This window comes from Phyllostomus hastatus, unplaced genomic scaffold (genome assembly GCF_019186645.2).
Source record: "Phyllostomus hastatus isolate PE091 unplaced genomic scaffold, TTU_PhHast_1.1 phas_scaffold_200, whole genome shotgun sequence".
Lineage (NCBI taxonomy): Eukaryota > Metazoa > Chordata > Mammalia > Chiroptera > Phyllostomidae > Phyllostomus > Phyllostomus hastatus.
The window spans coordinates 13,609,996-13,631,873 of NW_025334016.1; the positions used below are offsets into that span (position 1 = coordinate 13,609,996).

Sequence of the window (21,878 nt, forward strand, 5' to 3'; positions counted from 1 at the left end):
ACAAGGGAAAGAACTGGAATGTCCAAGTGAGGAGATGAACTCTTAATTCATATCCCTTTGGGTTTCAGTAAGGTAAGGGTAGGGAAAATATTATTTAGACCCATTTATACAGGGTCTTCAATGCTGGAATTAAGTGTTCAGACTTAATTCTGGAGGTGATTAAGGCCTTTTTTTGAGAAAGGGAATGCCATGACTCAGACTAAGCACAACTAGTTCTCATAGCTCATGGGGTTTACCCAGAGAACATTTACTGATTAAAATGAATATAGAGATGTGCTTTAGAGAGATGCATTTGGAAGAACTGCAGCGAATGGGTTGGAGGGCATCCAGACAAAGGTAATGAGTCCCTGGCATAGTGGGAAGAAGTCAAAGGAGACAGATGAGATGGGTATTAGAAACACTGCAAAAGGAGCTCTGAAAGATCTTGAAGACTGTTGGTGATAAAAGAGTAAATTGAAGAGGATTCTGTATTCATGGGCTTGATGAACAGGATTGGGAAACGTGCCATGGACAGAAATAGAGATATAAAGGGGGAGGTTGAGTAAGCAGTAATGCACAATTTGGAATGGAACTCTGCAGCTCAGGAAGAAGGTAAAGCATGTGAGAGGGACTTGGCACTCTCCTCTATCCAGGAGAGAGGCAAAACCCTTGGAAGTGGATCATTTCATAAAAGTTGGCAGACAAAAAAGATACGGTAAAGAATAATATCACAAATGTGTTTTGGATGTAGGAAGATGTTTCCCTCAAGTACATAAAGGCTTTCTAAAGGAGGTAAAGAATGTGGATGTCCCAAAAACAGTGGAAAGAATGCTTGGCTAGTAAGCAGAAGCTGCTGGTTTAGTCCTACTTCTGTCACTTCCAAGCTGTGTGACCTTAGCAAAGTCCTTTTTCATTGCAGGTCTCAGTTTTTTAACCTACAAAATGGAATCACTGAATATAGTGATCACAGAGACCCTTTTTAGCTCTGGCACTATATTCGCCTTATATTGCAGCTTGACTTAACTGTATGGCCTGTCTTTGGTTTGGCAGAAAGAGGTAGAAAACTTTCTAGGCCAAGGAACAACATAGAAAAGGCAAAGGCACATTTAAGAAATGAGAAGTAAACCAGCTTGGAGCTAGTTGATGTTTACAACTTCAGTTATTCAACCTAAAGATACTTTTTAAAATGTATTTTTATTGATTATGCTATTATAGTTGTCCCAATTTTTTTCTCCCCTTTATTCCCCTCTTCCATGCACCCTGCCAACCTCCATCATCCCCCTGCACCTTAGTTCATGTCCATGGGTCTTGCATATAAGTTCCTTGGCTTATCCATTCTCTATACTATTCTTAACATCCTCATGTCTATTTTGTACCTGCCAATTATTCCCTGTACCTTGTATTCCTATTCTCCCCCTCACCTTCCCCACTGATAACCCTCCATATGATCTCCATTTCTGTGATTCTGTTCCTGTTCTAGTTGTTTGCTTAGTATTTCTTTTTGTTTCTTCAGGTTCAGTTGTTGATAGTTGTGAGTTTGTTGTAATTTTACAGTTCATAGTTTTTAATCTTCTAATTTTTACATAAGTCCCTCCAACATTGCATAAGCTAAGGGCTTGGTGGTGATGAACTCCTTTAACTTGACCTTATCTGGGAAGCACTTTATCTGCCCTTCCATTCTAAATGAAAGCTTTTCTGGATAGAGTAATCTTTGATGTAGGTCTTTGCCTTTCATGACTTCAAATACTTCTTTAAATCCCCTTCTTGCCTGCAAGGTTTCTTTTAAGAAATCAGCTGATAGTCTAGTGGAAACTCTTTTGTACATAACTGTCTCCTTTCCTCTTGCTCTTTTTAAGACTCTCCTTATCTTTAATCTTGGGTAGTTTAATTATGATGTGCCTTGGTGTGTTCCTCCTTGGGTCCAACTTCTTTCGGACTCTCTGGGCTTTCTGGAATTCCTGGAAGTCTACTTCTTTCTCCAGATTGGGGAAGTTTTCGTTCACTATTTGTTCAAATAAGTTTTCAATATCTTGCTGTTGCTCTTCTCCTTCTGGCAGCCCTATGATTCAGCTGTTGGAGCATTTGAAATTATCCTAGAGATCCCTAAGCCTCTCTTCATTTTTTTGAAGTCTAGTTCCTTCATTGTTTCAGCTGGATGTTTGTTGCTTCCTTCTGCTCCAAATTGTTGATTTCAATCTCTATTTCCTTCCCTTCACTGTTGGTTCCCTGTACATTTTTCTTTATTTCACTTCATACAGCCTTCACTTCTTCCTCTATTTTACTTGCATACTCAATCATTTCTGTGAGCACCCTAATTACCAGTGCTTTGAACTCTGCATCTGATAGATTGGCTATTTCCTCATTGCTTAGTTCTTTTTCTGGAGGTTTGATCTGTTCTTTCATTTGGGCCATATTTCTTTGTCTTGGCACACTTATTATGCTGTAAGCAGTGGAGGCTTAGGTATTCACCGGGGTGGGGAAACCCTCTCGGCTGCATTTTGCTTCCTCACCCAACCAAAAGAAAGACAACAGCCAATTTGAAAACAAAAAGCAACCAGAACTGCCAGAAAATCAAACTGTATGGAAGTCCAACAACCAAGGAATTAAAGAAGAAACATTCATCCAGACTGGTAGGAGGGGCAGAAATGGGGAGCTAGGACAGAGAGGACCTTCAGCAAGGTGATGGACCAGGCAGGAGAGGTGGTGGCTGGAGAATGGGGTGGTCTCACATTTGTGTGTGGATAAGCCAGGAGAAACAATTGTGGAGGGAGACAGACCAAGAAACCCAGGGTCCCAGTTCAGGGAAATAAAACCTCAAAACCTCAGGCTGTAAAAACTTGTGATGGTTGAGGTGGTGGGAGAAACTCCCAAACTCAAAGGAGACTTCATTGGAGAGACCCACGGGGTCCTAGAACATATACAAACCCACCCACCTGGGAATCAGCACCAGAAGGGCCCAATTTGGTGTTGGCAGCAGGGGAAGTGATGGAAAGCGAGTGAGAGCTAAGCAAGTGTTCACTTTTTGACCCCTCCCCCACATACAGTGCCACAATGCAGCAGCAAAGGGGGTTGCTCTGCCCTGGCAAATGCCTAAGGCTCCATCCCGTACAATGTAACAGGTGTACCAAGACAAAGAAGTATGGCCCAAATGAAAGAATAGATCAAAACTCCAGAAAAAGAACTAAAAGATGAGGACATGGCCAACCTATCAGATACAGAGTTCAAAGCACTGGTAATTAGGATGCTCACAGAAATGATTGGATATGGATGCAAAATAGAGGAAGAAGTGAAGACTATGCAAAGTGAAATAAAGCAAAATGTATGGGGAACCAAGAGTGAAGAGAAGGAACCTGGGACTCAAATAAACAATTTGGAGCAGAAGGAATAAGGAAACATTCAACCAGAACAGAAAGAAGAAACAAGGCTTCAAAAAATGAGGAGAGGTGTAGGAACCTCTGGGACAACTTTAAATATTCCAACATCCAATTCATATGGCTGCCAGAAGGAGAAGAGGAAGAGCAATAAATTGAAAACTTATTTGAAAACATAATGAAGGAAAACTTCCCCAATCTGGCAAATGAAATACTTCCAGGAAGTCCAGGAAACTCAGAGAATCCCCAAAAAAGTGGGACCCAAGGAAGCACACACAAAGGCACATCATCATTAAATTACCCAAGTTTAAAGAGAAGGAGAGAATCTTAAAGCAGCAAGAGAAAAGAAGACAGTTACCTACAAAGGAGTGCCCATAAGACTGTCAGCTGACTTCTCAAAAGAAACCTTACAGGCAAGAAGGGGCTGGAAAGAAGTACTTGAAGTCATGAAAGGTAAGGACCTACATCCAAGATTACTCTATCCAGCAAAGCTTTATTTAAAATGGAAGGGCAGATAAATTGCTTCCCAGATAAAGTCAAATTAAAGGAGTTAATCATCACCAAGCCCTTATTATATGAAATATTAAAGGAACTTCTCTCAGAAAAAGATGATAAAAATATCAACAGTAAAATGACGGGAAATTCACAGCTATTAACAACTGAACCTAAATAACAAAAAGAAACTAAGCAAACAAGTAGAACAGGAACAGAATCACAGAAATGTAGATCACATTGAGCATTATCAGTTGTGGGGGAATGGGGGTAAAAGGTACAGGGAATAAGAAGCAAAATGGGTAGGTAGAAAATAGACATGGGGAGGTTAAGAATAGTATAGGAAATGGAGAATCCAAATAACTTAAACATACAACCCATGGACATGAACTAAGAGGGGAGGAATGTTGGTGGGGTTGGGGATGCAGGGTGGAGAGAGATAAAGAGAAGAAAAAATGGGACAACTATAATAATATAATCAATAAAATATCCTTTTAAAAAATAAGGCAAACCACAAATATTAAAATAAAAAGAAGGAAAGAAAGAAAGAAAGAAAGAAAGAAAGAAAGAAAGAAAGAAAGAAAGAAAGAAAGAAAGAAAGGCCAACTAACTCAAGTCAAGGCACCAAAGTAAGTATTTCAGACACAGCCCTGGCTGATGTGGCTCAGTGAATTGAGTGCTGGCCTGCAAACCTAGGGGTGGCCGGTTGGATTCCCAGTCAGGACCCATGCCTGGGTTGCAGGCCAGGTCCTCAGTAGGGGGTGTGTGAGAGGCAACCACACATTGTTGTTTCTCTCCTTCTCTTTCTCCCTCCCTTCCCCTCTCTAAAAAGAAAGTATCCTAGACACAGCAACCCCAGAACTGAGTATTAAATAATGTTATTATGAAGGTGTTAACTAAGGAAAGAAAGTGGAAAGTATGTTCCAAGTAGAAAGGAGATAATAGAGTTACAGAGTTGAAGAACAGTATGAAATTCTTGGGGAATGGTACTCCTCCAGCAATGGTATTATTCCTGTTGAGGAGTCAGATGAAGTTGCAGATATGGATAGGGATGAAGATATAAAATGTCTTATACACCATGTCTCTGGGCAATGAAGGCCACTAACAAGTTTTCAATGGGCCTGATATAATTGAATCTGTATTTAGATTTATCTCTGTGGCACCACTTTAGCAGACCGATCTGAGACAGCTAAGAGGCTACTGATATAGTACAGGGAGAGATGATGAGGACATGAACTAGGGCAACAGTAGTGGCAATGAAGAGAAGAGGATAAATTCTGATAGTGTCTACAAGGTAAAATCAACATGGTTTAGTGAGAGAACACAAGGAGTCATAAATGACTCCAGTTTCTCCCTTGGGTGACTAGGTAGATGAAAGTACCACAACTACTATTGGAAAGGGAGACTTTTACAAGCTTGATAATGAATCCAGATTTATACAGATTGCATTTCAATTTTCTTTTGGGTTTTCCTGCAGAGATTTTTACCAGGCTATTGTGCATATGAATATTGAGGAGAAAGTAGAACTAGAGATACAGTCATGAACACAGAGGTGATAGTAAAAACCATGAATAAATGAAGTTGTTCAGATTAAATATATAGAATAAGGGGAATCATGGGTCATGGTGATCAAAAGGAGACTGACAATAGAAAAAAATAATATTTGAGGCCTTGAAGAGCTATCGTAAAGAGAAAAGTATAATGAGAAAGCTAGAATGAGAAGAGATTGTTATCAGACAGTTCAAATTACTCTTTCTCAACTAACTCCTGAGAACTGAACAATGCCTCAAGGCAGTGATTCTCAAGCTGTAAGCTTTTTACTTGGAAAGCTTGTTAAAACAAGTTGCTGCGCACTACCTCCAAAGTTTTGCTTCAGTACATCTTTGTAGTGCCCAAAAATTTGCATTTCAAACAAGCTCCAAAGTACTATTTGCCAGTGAGAACCACAGCTCTAAAGCATCCATTGTGTGTAATGAATTAACTTCTCTTTTACGCTCCCAGCTATGTGTCAATCTTGAGGCAATTGAGATAATAGTCATTCAATTTACTTTCTTTGTTCTGTGATTCTGATAAGGAACACTGACAGAAGACAAATGAAAGTTATCAGGGGTCCATGAGAGCAGGGGCCATACCTATATAATTAATGATCAAATCACCATACTCTAGCATAGGTTAGACATTCAATAAATATTTGCTGAAAGGTTGGCAAGGTCCATAATACAGTTGGGGGAGTGAGCTGCTGATATTACAGGGTTAATTGCTGAGGATCAAGGACCCATAAAACTAAAGTTTGACCTCAGAGAGTTCTGGCCAAGATGAAGGTGTAGGTACAGACCCTTTGCTTCCTCACACAACCAAAAGGAGGATAACAACCAATCTGAAATCAATAAACAACCAGAAGCACCACAAAATCAAACTGCATGGAACTCTGACAACAAAGGATTAAAGAAAAAAATCAATCAGAACAACCAGATCAGTAAGACGGCAGGACCACACAGGCTGACTCAGAAAAACCGCTGCACAGCGGACCTTGGGGACAGGGCTGGTTGCCTAGCTGGACAGGCTGCACAGGAGGGGATGGCTTAAGGGGACTTAGAGGTGGCTGTGGGCTACGGTGGTTGCGGCAGTAGTAGAAGCTCCCAATCTCACATGAGAGTCTGTTGAAAAGTTGTGCTCGAGACTAGCAGGCAAGCTGCACTGTTCCTTCTCTGGCCCCTCCCCCACAGGCAGCACCACAGTGCAGCATGGAGGGTTGCCTTGCCTGGGTGAATACCCAAGGCCCCTCTCCCTTACAACCTATCAGCTGCACCAAAACAAAAGAAATATGGCCCAAATGAAAGAACAGAGTAAAGCCTCAGAAAGAGAGCCAAGCGAGGAAGAGATCACCAACCTATCTGAAGGAGAATTTAAAGCCCTGGTAATCAAAATGCTCACAGATTTGATTGAGCTTGGTCAAAAAATGAAAAAAACAAAACAAAACAAAACAAAAAAAAAACCTGGCTGGCATAGCTCAGTGGATTGAGGGTGGGCTGCAAACCAAAGCATCATGGGTTCGAATCCCAGTCAGGGCACATGCCTGGATAGCAGGCCACGGCCCCTAGCAGCTGCACATTGATGTTTCTCTCTCTCTCTCTCTCTCTCTTTCTCCCTCCCTTCCCTCTCTAAAAATAAATAAATAAATTCTTTAAAAAATGAAAAAATAAATGAAGGATACCCAAAGTGAAATAAAGCAGAATGTTCAGGATACCAACAGTGACAGGAAGGAAACCAGGACTCAAAGCAATGATTTGGAACAAAAGGAAAAAATAAACATTCATCCAGAACAAAGTAAAGAAACAAGAATTCAAAATCTAAAGGGACTTATCTAAGAATCCAGAAATTCCAGGAAGCCCAGAGAGTCCCAAAGAAGTTGAACCCAAAGAGGAACACACCAAGACACATCATCATTAAGTTACCCAAGATTAAATATAAAGAGAGAACCCTAAAAAAAGCAAGAGGAAAGTAGACAAAGGAGTTTCCATATGGCTATCAGATGATTTCTCAAAAAAAACCTTGCAGGCAAGAATGGGCTGGAAAGTATTTCAAGTCATGAAAGGCAAGGACCTGCATCCAAGATGACTCTGTCCAGCAAAGCTATCATTTAGAATGGAAGGGCAGATAAAGTGCTTCCAAGATAAGGTCAAGTTAAAGAAGTTCATCCCCCAGCCCTTATTATATGAAATGTTAAAGGGACTTATCTAAGAAAAAGAAGATCAAAACTATGAACAATAAAATGACAACAAACTCACAACTAGCAACAAATGAACCTAAAAGAAAAGAAAAACAAAGAAAAGAAAAACTAAGCAAACAACCAGAACAGGAACAGAATCAGAGATCACATGAAGAGATTTCAGTGGGGAGGAGGAAGGGAGGAATAGGGGGTAAAAGGTACAGGGAAGAAGAAATGTAATTAGTAGGCATAAAATAAATGGGGAGAGATAAAAAATGGTATAGGAAACAGAGAATTCAAAGAACTTATGTGTACAACCCATGGACCTGAACTAAGGAGACGGAATGCTAGAGGGTTAGGGGGGCAGGGTGGAGCAGGAATAGAGGAGGAAAATTGGGAAAACTGTAATAGCATAATCAATAAAAATATTTAAAAAATAAAACAGCAAAAATAAAAGTCTACAAAGGCAATGAAATCCTTCAGTATGACAGCAGGAATTGGGGTACAGAAGATGACAGTGAATCAGGTGCCAAAGTATCAGACAAGTGGGAGAATGACCTGGAGGCTGATAGATGATATTGGTAAGGAGATAAAAAATGGTAAAACCTCCTTGTTTGAATTTCAAAACTGAGGGGCTTTTGCATGAGACTGGAGGAATAATGGTTTGGAAGTTGTCTGTGGAGAGCTTGCCTAAACCAGGGAACATCACCATACTGTCCATTAAATTGTGTCTTGCTTTTTTATTTTATCATTTAATATAGTGCCATGAGACTTTACTCACATGATCAAAAATTACTTGTATACATTTTCTCTTTCCATACAGTTTTGTCATTTCTACCATGTATATCATCTTTCATATATATTTCTTCTTAAGGTGATTCCTAATAATTCTTTGTGTTTGGTTGCTGTTGTGAATGGAATATATTTATCCTTATAGCTCCTAACTGGTTATTGTTATCTATTGTTAATTTTAAATTAAAGTCGTGCTTCTTTGATTTATCTTTTGAACTACATGTTACTATCTCCTCATTAATTATTTAATAAAATCTTGAACATATGTTCATTTTTATGTCATTATCGGAGTTAAGATTTTACCTCTTAAAATATTATAATATTTGTAATGAATTATTATCATCCAATATTATTCAAGTAGATTTGATAGACTATCATTTACAAGTTTTGCATCTATGTTCACAAGTGAAATACAATATTCTTCTTGGAGCAGTTTGTCATGTGTTGGTATCAGAGTAATGTTAGCTTCAAAAATAGTTTGAAGAAATTCACTGATAAAAACATCTGACCCTAAAGTGGTTTTGGAAGTTTCTCTTTGACAATTATTTTCAGTGTTTCTATACTTACAGGTTCATTTAGTTTTCCACTTTTCAAGAATGCTTGGTATTGAAATTTTTATTAGATATTTTGAATTTCTCTGAGATTTCAAATTTATTAAGGTACAATTGTAGTAGTATAATTTAAGATGCTTTTGTATTATATTTTGTTTATCATTTAAATTTTATTTATACTTCATCTTTGTTTTCTTGATTAAATTTTTTACAGGCTCATCTACTTAATTCATCCACCCATTAAAAAAAGCCTACCTCTTATAGTTAAAGGGAAACTGCATCTACATTGGAAAATAATATAGAACTTCTATGCTTGCTGTAGTTTCCCATGTCTTTAGTCTTTACTGAACTTCTATAGGGTAATATAATTTATATTCATAAATATTTACAAGAATAAAATATATATAATTTTATTAGCTAACTAAATCTCTCAAAATAAATAGAGCAGCAACTAATGCAAGAATAAGAGAGCTGTTTGTTTGAAGGCTATCGGAAATTAATGTAATGAGTCAGTTAGTGTACTCTCAAATAAAAACCAATGCATATTTTAAAATGTGAAACAGAATAAACTCAAGATTATGTAAAATTTAACATTTAATTGGCATACATTTTTTTTACTTTTGTATTTTAATTGCACATGGATTAGGGTTTTTTATAATACAGTATTTCCATACTATGTTTTATATCACTCATTGGGGAGCCCTGACTAAACTTGTTAACCAGTATTTCTGACTAGCTCTCATCATGTATCTACCAGAGACATATGTTTTCATGCCACTTGGTTTTCTAATGAATAATGATCTTTTATGAAAGGTTGTATTTAAATAGATATCATTGATATTAGAAGGTAGTATATCATAAGGTAGAGCTCTTAAGAGTTCTGTATCAAAAAATAACTATTACTGTACATTTATTGTGTTTAAGACACTAGCCTAGGTACCAAAGCAAACAAAATATGACCACTGCCTTTAGGAAACTAAAAATCTAGTTTCAGAGATACAGACACACATGTAAGCAGTGAAAAGTTATTATTAATTTACTGAATATATACTATGTGCCAGCCTCTATCCAAACCATATAAAAATATAACAGTAACTAAAATAAGGACCATAGAATTATGAGTGGGTAATAATAATGTCCTCAGGAAGAGTTTAATTGGTTATTTGGAAGTGAATTGTGTATCAACACAAATGTGTAATTAAGAAATTCAGCATATGGACATATATGTATATTCAGCAAAAATATAATAATATAGTCCTGGGACAAGTGCATTAAAAAAAAACTATTCCTTGGCTTCATATTATATTGAGTTCTCAGTCATGTAATTTCATTTTTCATTTTTAATGATGAAATATTTAAGGTTATGAATTTATTTTTGAATATTGTACTCAAATAAGTCATGATGTCATTTTTGTTGTTTTTTATTAGTCTGCTAGAGTTTCTTTGGGATAACACACATGTATAAATGTGTTCTTAAACATTCAATCAGTTGGAGTCTTTTGTTTAATTTGAAAAAGATTTACATTATCATCTGAGAACAGTACAAGTATAATTTCTATTTATAAGAGTTTTCAAAGGTTTTCTTTGTGGCATACCATACAATGATTAAAAAAAATATTCTCTGGCCCTGGCTGGTATGGCTCATTGGATTGAGTGCTGGCCTGTGAACCAAAGGGTCAGCTCCAGTAGTGGGGTATGTGAGAGGCAACCACACACTGACATTTCTCTCCCTCTCTTTCTCTCTCCCTCGCCTCTATAAAATTAATAAATAAAATCTTTCAAAAATATTATCAATATTTCTCAAAATGTTCTCAGAAAAGAGGGTGTATTCACTGTTTATAAAATATTTTTGATATTTATTAATTAGATCTAATGAATTATGTTTTTCAAATATTCTAAGTACTTATGTTTTGGTCTACTTCATCTGTCATAGGTAAATTACATGGAAGTCTCCCATAGAGACATTTCTATAATTTTCTTCTTGTATTACAAACAGTTTTTTTTACATATTTGAATGCCTTTTTATGCAAAAAAAACAGTCTATGACTACAATATCTTCAGTGTAGTTTATATCATTATAAAATAAATTTCTTGGGACCAACATGATTGTATGGTTATTGTTCCTGCTTTTGTTTGTTTTTTTCAAATAGGTAAGTGACATGATCAGATGACTTATTTGGAGAATAGATTGATTGGGAGGAGGTAAGACCAAAGTATGAGAAACCAGGAATCATGAGTGAAATCAACTAAGAGAAAAGCTACAGAGAGTTTTTTAGGGCACTGGTTTAAAGGGGATTGTGTTGATGGGAACCAGGGCAAGTGAGAAGAATTGAAGGTAACACTTAGATTTCTGACTCAGTTGATCATTATATAAAAGGAAATATAGAAGTAAGATCTGGGTGGGCTTTTCAGAATAAGCCATTTTTTAGAGTTCCATTTTTTTTTGTATATTCATTCCAAAGGATTCAAGCCCAGACCTAATGCTCAGTGTTGAATCTTTGTCAGTTGATTGCATACTCAAACCAAAGTCTTTCTACCTTAGTCTAAAACACTACAATAGATATTAAATTTAAGTGAGAACACATTTATTTTATGTGCTAAGAGCTCTTTCATAAATTTGAGGAACAATTTATACTAACAAGGAAGGAATAACTGTCCTTCCTGTACTATCCCCAGGGTAGTCCATAGGTGAAGGTTGTGTTTTCCACAAGGGGGCAGCATCATCTAATAAGCCCCCACTAGGGACTAAGAAGAGGAGGCTGAAAGGGGAGACAACATAGGTTCAGGGAGGCCTAGGATCTGCCACACCAGCAAAACCAAAGGGTTCTTTCATCTCCAAGGTCATAATTAAGTGACTGGTAGTGGCAGATGTTGCTACAGGAGAAAAAAGACATGGAGCTTAACAAGGGAAGATGAATGAGTGACACACCCGACCATTCCCATTATTATGACTGGTTCAGATGCCACCTTAGATAGTGTCTACATTTCCTACAAATGCTGGTATTTCTGTGATCTCTGTATAACCAGTATCTCATAGGGACCTTTATTTCCTGTGCAGGTTTTTGTCATCCTTAAATGGTTTCCCAGCTAATCGTGTTCTCTGAAGTTTAGGTTGCAAAGCACACTCCAGTTCTGATGCTTTCCTTATTTAATAATGTTTGGTTACCCTGATTATGCTTCTTTTATGCCCTAGGGAAAGGAATGAGACTGAAATTCATTAAAAACCCATTATGTGAAAGGCATTTTACATAAATTGCCTTATATAATCAACACAACAATGTCATTATAGAATAACCATTATTTCCTATATGACAGAACTAGGAAGTAACATACATGGGTCTGTCTGACTCAAACAAAACAAAACAAAACAAAACAAAACAAAACTCTTCCAAATCTACCATGCTACCCCTCTAAGAAGCCTTATTTAAAACTTAAATCTTGACCAGTTCAAGATGGAGTCAGTGACAATGTATCTATGTATAAGGCATTACTTAACACGTCACTGCCTATCAAGATACAGGGCAGGTATGGCTTAATATTAGGTACCAGCAAGTAATATAATAAATGACTGGGATCCTATATAACTTCACCCTTACTAACAAAATCCTTTTACCTTAAGTATTCTTTCCTCAGGATAAATCATTTGGATGTATGTAGAGCATGAGAACAATGGAAGAATTAAAGACGGCTTCTATGTTTCTGGTTTGGTTGACTGAGGGCATGGTGGTCTCAGTCACTGTGATAAGGAGCTTGGGAAGATACCATTTTAGGTTTTGAGCATTTTGTGCTTGAAATGCTTCTGAGACATCTAAGTATAAATATCCAATAGGAAGTTGGTTATATGAGTCTGGGGCACAAGTGATATACTTATCCACATATTGATAGTAATTGAAGCTCTGGAACTGGGTGAGATTTTTCCATGATATATTAATGAAGTCAGAAAGGGTGAAACTTGGGATGGTCAACATTTATGGGTTGGTCAAAGGAAGAGCAGGTAGAAACCTGGTTTTAAAAACATAAACAGAGAGGTAAGGAACAGACAAGTAAATGGGTATCTTGAAAGCAAGAAAGAAGAGTTTCACAAAGGTGAGCTGAATCCATTAACTTTGACAGTTAGGTAATATGTAGTTTTTGACAGAGTAGTTTCAGTGGGGTTCTTAAGGTCAAATCTACACTGCAGTGGGTATGAAGTGAAATGGTAGGTGAAGAAATGGAGACATTGATTATAGAATCTCTTTTAGAAAGACCAGGTATAAGCATAAGGAGGAAGATGGGGTAGTAGCCAGAGGGAGAAGTATAATTGTAAAAAGACACTTAAAATTCTTTTTTTTAATAAAAATAATTAAGATGGAGAAACTTAGGCATGTGCATAGGAAACAAACTAATAGACATGAAGTATAAGCTCCAGTAGTACAGAGCAAAGATGTAGCAGCCATATGGAAAGCTCACCAGCAGGCACATGTTAGGCAGTATCAGAATGACTATGTCTCAAAATGCTCTTACATTACTTATGCTTATGCCACTCACCTTACCTGGAATGCCTTTTTCCTTCTGATAGTTTATTTGTCAAACTCTACACACCCTTTGGCTCAAATTCCACCTCCTTTATGAAGTCTTACTCTATCAATCTTATCTGAAGTGCTCTCTTTTGCACTCCAATGGCAATGTCTGTTTGGATGATCCATTTGACAATCACCCTTTGCCCTGCAAAATTTCCTTAACTGCTTTCTTCAAAAGTATATTGCTAATTATTTTGTCACATGTGTGTCTTTTCTTCCCTGCTAGACTGTATACTCCTCAATGGCAGGGTTTCTATACTAGAGTTTGCCACAGCCTCCAGAATGCCTACCATGGAAGGTAGTAGGATCTCTTTAAAGGTTGAGTAGTGGTAGTCTGTTATGAAGGAGAAGACAAAAAAACACTGGGTTAGGTAGGCCCTTGGCATGTATTGAGCCATTTCATTCTCTCAATAGCAAATAAGGAGACTGAGTCTTGCAGAAGTAAAATAAATTTATCCAAGGGACACAGATGGTATGTGACAATATCAGGATTTGAACCTAAGGCCCTTTATCCTATGCCTTCTGCTTCAGTTGTCTGCAGAATTATGTTCAGGGGAAACACCTCTTTCCTTGGTAATCCTGACAGAGATATGACTCTATTGAGACTTTACTACCAACCAAGTGGTTTTGACATCCCTTGCACCTTGCAGGATATCTTGTATCTTACCTCCTGACAATCAGCTTGAGGATCCGGAAGGAGCCTTTGATGAGGATGAGGGCCTCTTGGCGGGAGCCATACAATGGCGTGCCATTGATATTCACCAGCTCATCACCAGTCCTCATTTTCTGGGACAAGGCTGCCTTGCCCCCATCTTCAATCTGTGTTGCAGAGAACAAAAAAATAGAAAGCAGGTGGTGAAGTAACTCTTCCCCCAAAATTCTACTTGCTGGCTCTCCCCAACCTCTGAACCACAAGTAGTACTTGTGCAGGGGTGGGGGTGGGTAGGTGAAGAATGGTTCCAGGAAGCTCCAGGCAGCAGCTAACAAGCTGACCACAGGCCATTATTTACAGAAGGCAAAGCTTGGGCAACCCCTTTGAGGAAAGAGGCAACACAGTTAACAGTACAGTCATCTGGGGAGACAAACACTTCTAAATACAAAAATGATGCTTGGAAGGAACCCTACAATATGGGCTAAAGTAACAGAATGACATAGCAAAATGTGCATGTAAATCACAGCCAGAAGATCTAGGCTGTAGAAAAATCACCTTGGCAAGTCCTTTCCTTATCTTTGAACACACTTTGAACTCTGACAAACTTGAGTTTGGATCTTGGATTGAGTACTTCCCAGCTGTGAAACCCTGAGCAAGTTATTTAATATTTCTGTGTCTCGAGGATCTCATAAGTGAAATATAGATAACAAGAGTACCTGCCTCACAAGGTTGTTAGTATATGATGGGTCTGGGAGTAGTAAATCCTCAATAAATGTGAGAGCTCTGATTATTATAGCAAGTGGGTTGACTTTGAAGGTGGCTTCCAGCTCAATATTCTGTGAGTGGAATTGCAAATTCAAAAGATACAAAGTATGCACAAAGTAATTGATCATTTATCTGTGTCTCTTCAACAAGTACCTAGCACAGTGCTTCCAGTGTCTGGCACATAGTGGGCATTTACCAAAAGCTCGGAACCTGGATGTTCACCATTCCACTATAGCCTATAGAATTTATATTGGTCAGGACTATCTTGGCAAGAAGGTATTCAGTTTCAACTGAGCAGGACATTCTTGGCAAGCAGAAGTAGGAGAGCATTGAAAGCAAAGTCATAAATAATATCCACCAGGGTATGCAAAAGAAAAGCAGAATGTCCCTTAAGGGTCCTCACTTATGGCTACTTTCATGCATAATATATTCTTTCTATCCAAAGGTGAGTTCTGCCTATTGGAACATCAGTTCCATCCATGGTGGTAGGAGTCATCTCATCCATCCATTAATTCATTCTTCAAGTTTTTAGTGAAGTTATAGTATGCACAGGACAACATGCTAAGTGCTAGACATACAGAAAAGAACAAAGAACACACAACTCCCAGCCTCAGGGGTGTGTTACCAGCTAAAGTTTATATGTCCACACAGACGGTCAAGTAAAAAAAAGGTCCAACCCACTGCTGGAATCCAGAAGAGGTGTTTGTTGTTTCTCCAAAGGGCAAGGAAGGTGAAGGTGATTAAACTACACAATTTTTAGGGTAAGGTAGATTCTAAGTGGGGTGACTATGCACTGGTTTTGGCCACATGTGCTTTTACACTTCCACTCTTGTTCCAATCTTCCTCTCAGTCTTTAAAAGAAATCCTTCCAATCTATCCCACACCATGGAAGTTAGAATATTGCTGAACTTTAGGTTGGTCAGCTTATGTGCAATTTGGCAGATAAGACCTAAGTGTAGAGAAAAATGTTAATTCAGGTTTTTAAAAACCTCATCAAATAAATAGAAATTCTGAGTTAAATCATAGATTGTTATTAATTTATAGCTGCTAGTCCAACACTTCTTTTAAAAGTTAACCTTTGTTTGATAAATTATAGGTTAGCCAAGCGACTTTGAATATATATACCTTTGTTCCAGTATCTGGGCTACCACTCAAGACAAAACAAGTCAATATTGGTAAATGGGGCACAACTCTCAGTAAATTAATTAGGATCGCATTCTTATTTCCATTGTCATTATCACTATTATTTCACAGTCACTGTTGCCTGCTTAAAAAAAAAAAGAAGAAGAAGAAGAAGTGTTCTACTTGAATTTCAGGTGTTCTATTTGAATGACTCACTTCTTTGGCATCCATGGAAGGCCCTCAGTCTCAGGCAGGGCTTTCAACAGATATCAGCCATTTGAAAGGGCTTCGTTAGGCTAACAAACAACCACAAACAGCAGTCTAACGAATGAATGCTAATATATTTTTCTGTTGGTATACATTAGTCTTCATTCACTCTACTTGTTTTTTATTCATACATCTCAATTATCCATATTACTATTACCTATACCAAGTCTTCCCTTCAATATGTATTGATATTAAGTACCAGTTTAGGTTAATTTAGCACTTTGTTACATGAATGAGATTTATGCTTATTCTAGGCCAGAAAATGAAAAGGGGAAACTTTTTAAAATAAAATGTTTAATTCTTGCTGTAGCAAATGCTCAGGCATTTTGCATTCCCTACTGCCACTTTGGTGGTCACTATCTCAGTCCTTTCTTAGACTACACAGGCTAACTATGTATCCCTTTGCTATTCCATACCCTTTCTCAAACCTCAGGATCATCCTTCTCAGGACAGAAATGGTGAGTGTAATGATACCACTTTAGCACAAGTGTGAGGTTTTGCAGACAACAAAACAGAAAATTATGGGCACAATCCCAGAGTCCAGACTGGTTCAGAGCAAGGAATGAAATTTCATTTCGTTAAAGATCTTTTGGACTGTACCCCAAACTAGTCTTTCCCAGACACAGGACAGTTACTGAGGTATACAACTGATTCCCTTTTACACCTCCTGATTTTTTGATGCTTTTAAATATTATTGTTCACTAGTCTTTCTCCTCCCCCACCTCCACATAGATGTCTGGGATCCAGCATGTCTTCCATTTATTGTTTTGCCTCCTAGAGCTAGTTCTTTAGGTCAATGGCTCAACCACACATTTGTTTATATAGAACAGGGATATCAAACTCATTTTCACCAGGGGCCACATCAGCCTTGAGATTGCCTTCAAAGGGCCAAAATAATTTTAGGGCTGTATAAATGTAACTACTGCTTAAGTGTTAAGGAGTTGAAATTACATTCCACCCTTTGAAGGCAACCACAAGGCTGATGTGGCCCCTGGTGAAGATGAGTTTGACATCCTTGATGTAGAAGATAAAGCAGCTGTTCATTTTTCTAGCAAGGAAATGGAAAAGGAAAGGAAAAGGAAGGGAAGGGAAGGGAAGGGGAGGGAAGGGAAGGGAAGGGAAAGGAAAGGAGAAGGGGAAGGGGAAGGGGAAGGGAGGAAGAAAGAAAAGGAAGGAAAAAGATATATACACAATGGGGCAAAAGGAGGTTTACAGTTGTGAGTATGCAAAAGTTTATTCTTATATTATTATTATTAATTATTGTATTATTTTTATGCAAATAACTGTAAACCTACTTTGTCTCACTCTGTATATTCTTCTGAAAGGTTTTGTTTTCCTTTTCCAACCATCCCACTCACAACTCTGGCTGGAACCCAGGAAAGGTGTGAATCAACAAAATTGTTGAGATTAACATGCCCTGCTTGAGGGGCTGTATAGCATTATGTTATGCTGTCCATTCAGTAAGGCTGGTCAACTTTCCATCTTTTCCTGAATCAGAGCTTCAGGGCGGCTTTCTTGTTCCATTTAAGTGTTGTGAATTCTCAGATTGGACCCAGATGCATTGGAATGTCATTATAAACATACATTACAAAACCCAGTGTAAATGATGGTTAACCTCTGTGTCATTTTGGATTGTCCAAGTGATCACTGAGCTAGCAGTGAGTGACTCAAGTAATTGAACATCAATTATGGAAGGTCATATAACCAAAAGCCAATGGGTGTCTAGAAAGTTGGGAAGAGCTAATTAACCTTGGACAAGTTCCTTTCCCCTCTTTTGGCCTTTTACCCTTACTGGTAAAATGTGGGGTTCTGACTAGATAATTTCTGAGGGCCCTTGGAGCTATAACATTCAATGACCTGTGAACAGATAGCAAAGTCATGCAATATTCCTTCTGCTGAGAGATAGTCCCAGCTTTTCACACCCATTGTACTTTGCTTTCATCCATGTTTCATGCCTCCAAAATGAACTAATGAATATTCATTTCTCATTTTCCTGTAATCTTTATCTATTGTTTAAGAGTGGTCCATCAAGGTTGGAACACTTGAAAAGCACAGTTGGGACACTGAGAGAAAGAGATTCCTAAAGCCCCATTTTGTGCTAATGAGCTGACACTTTGGAAATTTTTCATGAGTCTTCAATGCAGCATGAAGTGCTCTGATAGCAGTCAACAAAGTGACAAGTTGGCCCCTTGACAGACAAGGCAAAGAAAAATGGGCTTAACAGCACTTACTGGCTTTCTAGTAGCTTTTATTTAGTCAGATATTAGTAGATACTTGCTTGGGTCTTTTGAATAAATTTAGAAGATATGAGAATGTGAAGGAAAAAAGTTAAATCCGGTTTATCTTGGAAAATGCAATCAGTGAAAGTAGCAGCATCTGCAACAAAAACCAACTGGTATTAAGTATTTGTAAGAATAGTGTAAGAGCAGCATTAAAAATCAATGACATGAGTTTGAATACCTCTGTTTGCCACAGTAAATTTATTGGAAAATCAGCCATTGACTAAAACTTTCTTGGCCAGTTCTAGGAGGTTCTGGCCAAATTGCCAGCCCATATTCCTACTTCCACAAACTAGTCTAAGAAGGTAAACGACATGGTTACTTGTTTAAATTGATGTATATTTTTGCAATAGACAGAAAAAATCACCCAGAATATAGTACTACATTGCTTTAAGAAAGTAAAATATCCTCTGAATGTCTTTTTGGTATCCTCTGAAAGATTTTTAAGTGTTTAGTAATACTGCAGATACTCATTCAGCAATTTGGTCTTCTCTGGGGAGTCAATGGAAAGAAAATGTAGAGGTGGAGATAAGCTGGATTTGAGAAGTTGAACTATTTGGAAGTAGAATCATCAAGAATTATAAAGTGTGTGTTTATTCTGAAATTTAGTTTGAGATCTTGAGTAGATCACTGGTTTGGGACTGTTTCTGATCTGCCCTCTCTACCTTCAGGATTGATATCCTTTAGAATATGATCATGATAGGAGAAATTAAACAGAGTGCCCTTGATGAGAGAGATACAGGCTTTGAAAACTCTGCAATATTTTGCACTGACTTTCAACAGTCTGATTCCAGGTTGCAGACATACTGGCTGGCCTAACTTGTCTTTAATAGCAACTCTCTCCCTTCAAAATCCCTCTCAAATTTCCAAAGTAGTCTAGATTTGAAAAACAAGAAACTCTAATGTTTCTAATTTCATCTTGCCTACCTTATCCCAGCTTCTCAAAAGGCAAAACAGAAAACAGAAACTTCTTTCTTAAACAAAGAATTCAAAAACAACCAAGTACAAAAAAAATGTAAGCAGGCCTAGTTCTAAGTAGTAATCCCTGTATGGAGACAGATCAAGGAAGTAAACATCACGGGAGAATATATTCTCTCCTTCTATCAGCTAAAAAGCAGATGTCCAAATCCTACAAAGGGCTGTTCTGGAGTGTAAAGTTCTGTGAAATCAGGCCCACTGGCTCCCCTGACCTTGGATCAGGAGAACTATGCTCTGTACCACAGCACGACCCTTTTCCTGCAGACAACTCCCAAATTGATTATTCATCACCTAGTTTACTAATCCTCACAACAAAGGCCCTCCAAGCTCCAAATCACTAAATGTCCCTGGGGATTAGCCCAAGTCAGATTCTAAGTATCTATGCCAAAAATTCAGTCAGCCAAGAGCCAAACTCAGCTCTAGGAATTTGGTGATGAGGAAAGGGGTAGGGAGTCAAAAGCACTATATCCTACATCAGGAACCAAAAGCCAGTTTGTCTTTGCTCCTACCAACCCAGATCATCCTGCTGTCTCCATAAGTCATATAAGAGGGAATAAACATTACTATGCAAGAGTAAACTCAGGCTTTCTTCCATTATCAGCAATATACTCATTGGGGTCCTGTTCACACTTAGCAAACTCTAGCCAGTTATTTACACTGAAGTCCTTTGCTGACATTATTACTATCAGTGTTTGTCAAAATGTTAGCCTTTGGTGGTTTAGAACAATAATATCCACAGTAGGGTACATATATCCCAGGTTATGCCCAAGGTGATCTACTGAACAGGAGATATTGAAATTTCTATTTATATTTATTAAAAATTAAGCCTTATTAATATTTAATATTTTGGTAGTGAATTCTATCACTCATAAATAAAATTATGTATATTGAAGACACATGCTCAAAATATTTTTATTGATGTAAATTTTTACTTAGAAAAATTTGGCCAGATCACAACCTTAAATGACAGGACTAAAACCATAAAGATTTTGGAGTAAAAAAAAAAGGAGAATATCTTTGTGACCATGAGGTGGGCAAAGATTTCTTGGGCAGGATTAAAAAAGCAATAACCATAAAAGAAAGAATGTTATATTAAAGTTCACCAAATAAAAAAATGTGTTCACAAAAATGCCACTAAAAAGTGAAAAGACAAGCCACAGACTGGGAAAAAATATTCAGAATACATATATCTGACTAAAAGCTTATATCCAGAATATGAAAAACTCATACAAATCAGTAAGAAAAAAAAAACACCGATTAGCAGTTGGCAAAAGACTTGAACAGTCACTTCACTAAATAAGAGAGTCCAATGCCCAATAGGCACATGAAAGGTGCTCAGTATCACTTTTAATAAGAGAAATGTAATTAAAGTCACAGTAAAATATCACCACACATCTACCAGAATGCCTAAAATTAAAAGACTGGAAATACTAACTATTGGCAAGAATGTAGAGCAATTGGAAATTTAAATTGTTGGTGCAGGTATAAAATTGTACAACCACTTTAGAAATCTGTGCACCTTCTCTTTGACCCAGACATTCCACACTTAGGTATATCCAAAAGAAAGAAGTATGTGTGTCCACAAAAAGACTTGATTGCTCATAGTAGCTTTATTCATAATAGATGAAAACTAGAAATAACCCACATGCCTATCAAAACACATTCATATGCAAAATAGCATAATATATAGCAATAAAAAACAAACTACTACTAAATGCAACAAAATGGATGAGTTTCAGAAATATTGCATTAATTGAAAGAGACTAGTCCTGGTTGGTGTGGCTCAGTGGATTGAGTTCCAGCTTGCGAACCAAAGGGACCTCGGTTCAGTTCCCAGTCAGGGCACATGCCTGGGTTGCAGGCTAGGTCCCCCGTAGGGGACATGTGAGAGGCAACCACATATTGATGTTTCTGTCCCTCTCTTTCCCCCCTCTCTAAAAATAAATAAGTAAAATCTTTAAAAGAAAAAGAAAGAGACCAGACTACAATACATACTGTATGATTCCATTTTACATGAAGGTCAAGAACAGACAAAACTAATCAATCTATGGTGTAAAAACTCAGAATAGTGGTTACCACTGGAAAGGGTGTACTGATTATGAAGACATATGAGTGTAAGTTTAATGGGTAATAGTAATATTTTACATATTGATCTGGGTGCTGAGTAATGAAAATATACATATCTAAAAATTCATGGAGATTTGTGCATTTACTCTACATATAAATTATTCCTTAATTTAAAAAATAAAGAATACTAGACTATACAGATTATATTTCTGAGGTAGGGACCAACCAACAGGTACTATTTTCACATACTCAAGCTTTAATCAAGGCAAAACATTTCACACAAAAGGTAAGTCTT

General features: G+C 37.6%; 1 protein-coding gene across 1 annotated transcript in view; it reads right to left on the reverse strand.

Annotated features, from left to right (window-relative positions):
* SHROOM4 (shroom family member 4) overlaps positions 1–21,878 on the reverse strand; it is a 245,547-nt gene that overhangs the window by 112,818 nt on the left and 110,851 nt on the right. The window contains exon 2 of the mRNA XM_045860645.1: positions 14,121–14,272. Within this exon, the coding sequence (XP_045716601.1) occupies positions 14,121–14,272 (152 nt within the window). The remainder of the gene's footprint in view (positions 1–14,120; positions 14,273–21,878) is intronic.